Raw genomic sequence first — 7,963 nt, forward strand, 5'->3', positions numbered from 1 at the left:
ATCCTGGCTGTGGGGCTTGGTCGGGAGCAAGGGATGATGGTGTTATTGCTGGTCTGGCCACCTATACCATCATCTTCAGCGTAGTCAAGATGTCTGGAGAAGTGATGCAGAATGCCAAGATAGGTTACATGACACTGACATCATCGCGGTCAATGGTCGTGAGCCAGCTAATCGGCACAACCATGGGCTGCATCATCACCCCCGCCATCTTCTAGATATTGTGTCAGCCTTATCGTCGTCCGTTTTGTAGCTGCCATCACTGTCAACGTGGGCAGAGACCTTTTGAGCTCACATTTTGCGAGGTTCTTCTCGCTGCCGATGGCCATGGTGATCCCTTTGTACGCCGACTCCAGGTTTTCCATTGACATGTTCATCGAGAGCCTATTGTTAGGTGTGTGGGACAACATGGACGGTGCAAATGCCAAGGAGTTACCCCCAACCTTAGGAAAATGGTGAAGGAAGTATTTTTAGAGGGCTTAGATGAGAACAAAATTTTCATTTGACCCCCTCAAGTCTCTATGTTTTGCCATTTGCCCCCTAAACTTTCTGTCTAGCCCCGTCACTAGTTAGTAGATAGCACCCACTATTGTATCCGGGCTACTTTGTGGCGTTGGACTATGGATGATTCCTCACTCGGTACTCGCACTCATGGGAATAAAGCATGATCTGCATGGATTTTTTTTGTCACATTCGACCAACGTCGAGGTGGAAATATTCCTCAAACAACACTAGTCTTGTTTCTTCTTGTGGAAAAAATCCTCAAACTGCACAAAGTCTGTTTGGTATTTGGATGCCAAAGGAGGAGATGGACGAGTTCAATAATATTTTCCTGGGTCATTATATGGGTAATTGCTGAATTCTTTTCAAGCCACTCTCTTATTAGTATCTTATAAGGCTTCGAAAGCTCTATTATCTATGGTATCTTTCCGTACTATGTTTGTGGGTGTGTGAACTTATGATGCTCAAGTATTTTATTTATATTGTGTGCAAAATTGTTTCTTAAGTTCATTATGTTTATCTTAGTTTGGTGTACAAAGTTGTTATCATGTCACGTCATATATCTTTATTCAATATATATGATGAGCTCTTATCAACTCTATATGCACGCACTTTGTATTCATCAGAAACTTATATTGGTTGCACCATTCCAGAAGAACTAATAATATTAGGATATTAATTCCTTTGTTACAAATGACAACAAATCATGATTTTTTTTCATAGAAATTCTACCCTCTAGTTTTTTGTGACATTTTCCCATTATTCTGAACTTGGCCTGAACTCTAACCAATGTCGAATAGCAACACGTGGTACAAAATTGCCAAAAGAAACTTGCATTTGCGAAAAGGTTCCACATGATTCTTTTTTTAGGGTACAGTTTCATAGGTTTTGGTTCTATAAAATGGAACACATGTAAACCCATGTTCTAGTTTAGCATTCGAGAAGTAGAAAAACTATGTATTTTTCTGCACGCAAACTTTGCCGATAAACAGGGGGGGGGGGGCTAAAATGAAAAGGTTTTTAACATGTTATATCTTTGTATCATCGAAACGAACAACTTCGATGTTTGGTTCATCTTCATCGAGATCGTATGCAACCTCGGGAGCCAAAACAACGTGCTGGTGAAGTTTGCCCCGGGATATTATTTACCATTTTGCAGGCCCATTTGCTCCCCCAAGATGACCTCTGATGGAACATGCCTCAAAGCCTCAAAGGGCAATTGTTCACTGTGTCGAGCTAAACAATTTCTTTTTTGACGTCATCACGATCGGAGATCCTATGCGACTTGTACAAGGCATCAAAGTGAGCTACTTTATATATTCCGAACTAGGAAGTTCCGGATAAAATAGAGTTTGCATGCGCTGCGCCCCAAAAACTGGAATTTGCGTGTCCGAATTCAATCTCAAGGCGACCTGGAAAGAAAAAGGTCTGGTGGATTCTTCATTGTTTTAAGCTGAACAAGTTTTCTTTTGAGACCATCGCCATCCAAAGTCATACACGGCCTACAAGAGCAACGGAAGAGGGCTACTTGATATATTGTTAGCCCGGAAGTTAGAGCCCTCCTTGCCCGATTTAGGTAAAGTCTTGATGATTTGAACGGGATTTGACTCCTTTTCTTTTACGAGAAGCCCAACCGCTTCTTATATGGGCTGAGTATGATGAGTGCCGGTCAATAGCCTTTTTTGTATGAGCCAAGTATGGTGAGTGTCGGTCAGTGTAGTGCTTGTGGCTGATTTGTCAGGTCTGATTGGGTAACTCTTTTTTGTCGGATAGACCTTGGGGATGGACATGAAGGCTCCGGTTGCAGATGATCTGAGTCCAGTTGCTTTCCGGCGAGCTCGCCGGAGTGCAGACTACCACCGGAAAGCTAGCTAGGATAGGAGATGATGGGGGGTGGCGAGTGATGCACCGACGGTCGGGCAATGTGAGTCAGCGTCGGAGGCGCATCGAGGAAAGGAACAGGTCACATGCCCCAGACCAAATCGTACGTACGCACGTGGGGCCCACAGCACTGACCGATCGAGACGGCGAACGGAGCGCCGACACGCGTAGCCCTGCCGCTGCGACCACCATGCGCCCGCCGCTCACGCACGCACGCTCCAAAGCCAAAGGAAAAAACACACCCCGCCCAAAGTAAGGACGGACGCTCGCCGGAATGGCGTTCGAGTGCTCGCTCGCTTGCTTGCTTGACCAAGCCGAAAAAGACGCCTGCGCGCGCGTCCTCATCATACGACCGCCGCTTCCGGGAAACAAGAGCAAAATAACACGTTGCTTCCTCCCTCCCGGCCGCACTCGCGTCCATCGCCGGCTCCTGCCCGTGGCGTGCTTTTCTTTTTGATTGAGGGTGGTGCCCGTGCCGTGTTGGACCTAGCCATAGCCATAACATGGTGAGACGCGCAAACCAATCTATGGTTGAATGGTTTAGAGTATTTCTAACCGATCCCTGCATCAACCTAATGGAGTAAATTTAGTTTTTTACTCTACTATTTCTCGCCAAAAAAAATGTTTGATCTAGGCGATCCCCTACCATGTCGCGATGGCTCGGCTTAATTTCCGCTTCGGCACACGTCCAGTCCACCTTGTCCCGATGAAGGTGGGAGGGGTGACCTCGGTTATGGCGCCGGAGGACTGCGAGACGAGGGAGCGCCTCGAGGCCTACATGAAAGAGCTCCGTTGGCAGTACCCGGAGCTCGTGGAGGCGGAGCGGATGATCTTTGCCGATGCGAAGGGTGGTGAGGTTATCTTGCTCTTCTCCAACGATGAGGTCGAAGGCGGCGAGGATGAAGAGATCGACGTCGACGAGTGAAGGAGTGTCTTCCCCGACAACGGCACTGCCCCGGACCCGGCTCGCAGCACACCGTACCTGACGAGGAAGGATTGACTCAGCCTCCACATCGACCGAAAGTAGTTTAGTTGCTTAAGTTTAGTTTAAATTTATGTTTTATGTTCGGTTGTGTAAAACTATGTATGTTTATGTTTGAATGCATGATACTTTTCGTTTAAATTGCTTTGAACTTGATCTAAGTGAATTTTACTCCGTTAAGTTTAGGAGATCGGCTAGAAACGACCAAAAATTAGTGGAGCATTAAGGTGTTTATTATTTTGTTAAATCTTAGGGGATCAGCTAGAGATGTCCCTAGAGAACAGCGATATTTCTTGTCCACCAAAGTTCAAGTACCAAACATGACATCCTTCCAGCGGCGCGTTCAATAGAAAGAGGCATTTCCATCAACAACCAAGATGATTTGTCGGTCCAATCTCTCAAAAATGATTACAGAGGCATCGCGTGCATATGTATGTTCATAGAGAGAGTGCATATGCGCATGCGTACCGTGTTTTAAAAAAAAGGCGAGACGCGTGGAAGGCGACACCATCACGCGACGCCACGAGCCACGAGGTGGGCCTTGGGTGGCCGGGTCGTCTCATCGCTTGCGCGTGCGTGCACCCGAACCAACCTGTGACCCAAGCGAAGCGACCCGAATGGAATCGAACCGGAGTGACAACACTCCAGCTGGGGGGATGCCCGCGCCGCGCCGCTCGCGCTTTATTTGTTTCCCATTCCCCCGGCGCCCCCATTCGTCTCGCCTCGCCTCGCCTCCCGCGGCAGGCTCGCCACCGACGACGCGCGCCACCCCCCAATAATAGGCGCCGGATCGGGCGAGGGCCACGGAGCGAGCGAGCCATGGGCGTCCACGCGGCGCCCTTCCCCTTCCCCCTTCCCCGCCGGGAGGAGGACGACGCCGACGACGACACCATCGTCCTCGGCCGAGGCGGCGACCGCTGGGGCGCCGCCGCGATGCCGGCGGAGGACGAGGCGGTAGAGCAGTCGCCCACGCCGCCGCCCATCTCCTCCTGCGGCCGCTACATCCTGCACCGCGTCTGCCGCTTCGACACGCTCGCCGGCGTCGCCATCAAGTACGGCGTCGAGGTAATCTCAATCAATTCATTCATTCAACGCACGCACGCGATTTCTTTTCCGATCGAAACGCTCATCCGTTCATCGATTTGGTTCGCAGGTGGCTGACGTGAAGCGGGTGAACGGCCTCACCGCCGACCTGCAGATGTTCGCGCACAAGACGCTGCGGATCCCGCTCCCCGGCCGCCACCCGCCCGCCCAACATTCCCCTCCCTCCTCCTCCCCGGCCGCCGCCGCCGCCGCAAGGTACCCCCTTCCCTTCCCCCTTTTCCCCTTTCCTCGATTAGATTATACAGTTTCCAGCCGGAAGATGGATGGATTACGCCCGCCAGATTACCACTTTCCACTTGGCAGATGGAGCCTCACCTAATTCCTCCGTCTCACTCCCCTGTCTCGTCTGAACCCACGGCCGGGCGACTCGTTCTGAATCCTGACCAGTTCCAGGAGAAAATTTCTTCAGATTTGCCACCGACTATTCCCCTTTTCTCATGTTAGAATTTGGCAATGTCCCACCATGATCTGCGGCAAAGAAGCAGGTCAAAATCCAGCGAGGTAGGCAGGTTCGGCCACTCGAAGTCACTGTTGACCGTCGACAGGGATGCACACCTACATTGACATCGACACCTTTTGGTAGTGGCAAGTGGCGAATGCCAAATGTGCTCTGCTTTTTCTGAACCTTCCAAAGGGGCCGGCCGGTCTACGCCCACTCGGTTGCAAGTGCCGCACGGTGGTGGTGGGAACAACCAGAGAGAGCCAACGCGCAAAGGAAGAAATTGGGATCTAGCCTGTGGAGTGGACGCATGACAGGTGTATCACACTCCACATGCCCGCACAGTTGCACTCACCGCCCACTGCCCACACCACACATGTCCTGCTTGGACTCGCACATAGTTACAATACAAAAACATAATCATGGCGGCACCGACAGACCGCAAGTAGGATTTCTGTAGCAAGTGTATTTTATCTCCAGCTGAATTTTATTGTATACTACACAGTATGAGATTCTTGGTACACATTCATACTGTAGTACTTCCCTAGTTGGTGTTTCTTGTTTAATGATCACACCATGTGAGTGCTGACTTCTCTGCTGGTACACATGGATCTGAAGAAGATCGGTGGTGGACTTCCTTGCTGGCCGGTACACTTCATGCTCTGCCTGGGATATAACAATTAAGATTTGTTTCAGGGAATGGACTACGCGCCGGCCTCCCAAAAATGCCGCTGCCTTGGACCCGTTCCAGAAACCGCCGCGCAGCACGGTTTCGCCGTCCATGAGCCTGTTGCAGGGATACTACGGTCTCACGCCACCTCCCAAGCGGGACCTGACAGACGAAGGCACCGAAATGGCGACGTCTGTCAAAGGTAAAAGAAACCATCCCCTGTTTGCTTGGATGATGATTAGCAATTCCTCTGCTGTCTGCTGATTTCTGAATCTTAACCAACCTGCAGGCCAGCACAGGAAAGCGAGAAGCATATCAACCGGCTTCCCTGGTGTAAACGGGGATGCCGGCTGGGCGACGGATGACGCTGAAAAGCATATAAGGCGGCGCCAGAAAGCCGATCTCGAGCTGACAACGATGAGGGAGGACAATGGCGGTGCCCTGTTGCCGAGGACCGGGGAAGGCTTGGCGCTGAGGCCAAAGTCGGGAAGTCGGCCAGACATGAATAACAGCCAGCAGGATCTCATCGCGGCAGGGTTCGTGCCTTCGTATGGCGATGGGCTGCTCGCCGTCAGGAAATCGTCCAGCACCCCTGAGTTCCAGGACTCAGACAACAACATTGCTTCCGTGTGGCTGAGCAAGTGGAACCTGAAACCAGACGCCTTCGCGGTGCCTCTCCCGATCCTGCTCCTGGACAGCCTTCCGAAGCCGCTCTTCGACAGTCTTCCGAAGCCCATTGCTGCATGGAGGAACAAGGCAGCCCGGGATTAACATCCAAGGCTCACAGCTCATCGATACAACGCCTTTTAATTTATTGATCGGTGTACACCGGTGATTGTAGTCCAGGTGCAAGAAGGGGTGATGAGTTCGCTTACATTGTCTGGTTCGGGAGTACGTTTACATGGTCCGGTTTGGACGGTGGACATTGTCGCGACCGAGAGGTGCGCTTCTTCTTCTTCTTCTTCCATGAGCTACAGAGATGATGCTGAAAAGACAGAGTTGGATACAGTGATACAATAGCTCTACATATACATAGTGTACTGAACCTGCTGCGCCGCAGCGATGGCGGCAGCAGGAGCAGTTTGTTTCCTTTTTATGAGTTGTTTGAGGATATATTCTTTGTCTTTTGTACGCGACGCAGAACTGCAGATAGACAACATACATATAGGAGGATCGAAGGGAAACGAGAGGCAGTATGTACGTACACTAATGAAGGAGAATGGACTTTGTTAGTGCTTGTGTGTTACTCTTAGTCGAGGATTTGTCATCCCAACTCTGTTCTTGAGCATATTACCTGTAAAATAGCGCAGGATTTATGAAATATATACATCTACATGTGCTTATAATCAACTGAAGGCCGCAGAATAACTTGTTGCAAACTACACCGCATGCGGAAACAATCGAGATCAGCACATGAACTAGTATATGTATCATCAATTTCAAGTATTATATCTGAGTTTGCTGTTAAGTTGCACTCAGCAGTCCAAAAACCATCTTAGTCATAACAACAATAGAAATATCCTTTCTGGCGATAGTTATCATAGTAGCAGATATTGTTCCAAACTTACAGTTGCAGGGCAAACACAACTTAAGGTACCAAACTTGTTCTGCTTTGGAGAGAACCACATCTGGAATTACAATGCATCAGTGATGTCGCTGATCATCGAGAAGATGAATCTCAGCACTTGCGAGCATAATTGGTTTGCTACCAATATTTGGTATTGCCAATATTTGGCTAGCCAACATTTGGCAAAATCAAAAGTTGCCGACATTTGGCAACTTCTTGTGAGATAGGCAATGAAAATTGACAAGCAACCAATCTCTAGCATGGTGATCTGCAAGCTTTCAACCTCACGTAGTCACGTGTCTCATCGAGTGTCTCCAGAGGTTATATACGTATGGATCATGTAATCTCATGAACTCCCAAAATCTAGGAACACAGCATGATTCACCAGATAACGGCAGTTGGAATGATAATACCAGACTCACTCACTCACTCCCCCCCCCCCCCCAATTTTAGGATCGGACCCTCCCTTGTCGCTCACGTGGGCGACGGGGAGGGCGCTGCCAGCACCCTCCTCTCCCTCCCTCATCCCTCGCCACCGCCAGAGGACGCGGCCAGACAAAGCCTGGCCGGCGGCGGTGGCGGCGGGGAATTTCGTCTTCTTGCGCAAGGCCTCTGCCACGGGGCAGCGCGCATGGGCCGGGATAGCGCGATGGCGAGGGTCGCAGTGATGCGGCATCGGATCCCCACGGTGGCGGCGCACGACGGGCTTCGAGGTAGCAGATCATGCATGCGAGAGGGTGGCGGTGGATCGGGATCCGCCCGATAGGGCGCCCGTCTTCAGCCGGTGACGCGGGCCGGTGTCCTCCGCCGTGGCGCCGATGG

General features: G+C 50.6%; 1 protein-coding gene across 1 annotated transcript; it reads left to right on the forward strand.

Annotated features, from left to right (window-relative positions):
* The first annotated feature begins 4,007 nt into the window (after positions 1-4,007).
* Positions 4,008-6,924, forward strand: LOC125511561. Its single transcript, XM_048676968.1, has 4 exons — positions 4,008-4,426; positions 4,515-4,660; positions 5,601-5,776; positions 5,864-6,924. Exons 1-4 carry the CDS (start codon positions 4,181-4,183, stop codon positions 6,343-6,345), a joined length of 1,050 nt encoding a protein of 349 aa, XP_048532925.1. The 5' UTR covers positions 4,008-4,180; the 3' UTR covers positions 6,346-6,924.
* The last annotated feature ends 1,039 nt before the right edge of the window (positions 6,925-7,963 follow it).

The sequence above is a fragment of the Triticum urartu genome, chromosome 5 (assembly GCF_003073215.2).
Source record: "Triticum urartu cultivar G1812 chromosome 5, Tu2.1, whole genome shotgun sequence".
NCBI classification, from domain to species: domain Eukaryota; kingdom Viridiplantae; phylum Streptophyta; class Magnoliopsida; order Poales; family Poaceae; genus Triticum; species Triticum urartu.

What these genes read in the sequence shown, in the direction of transcription:
- LOC125511561 (XM_048676968.1), top strand. Translation starts at nt 4,181, where the DNA reads ATGGGCGTCCACGCGGCGCCCTTCCCCTTCCCCCTTCCCCGCCGGGAG. An exon ending in CCATCAAGTACGGCGTCGAG is followed by an intron (nt 4,427 to 4,514) that starts GTAATCTCAATC and finishes TTTGGTTCGCAG; the next exon opens with GTGGCTGACGTGAAGCGGGT. An exon ending in GCCGCCGCCGCCGCCGCAAG is followed by an intron (nt 4,661 to 5,600) that starts GTACCCCCTTCC and finishes GATTTGTTTCAG; the next exon opens with GGAATGGACTACGCGCCGGC.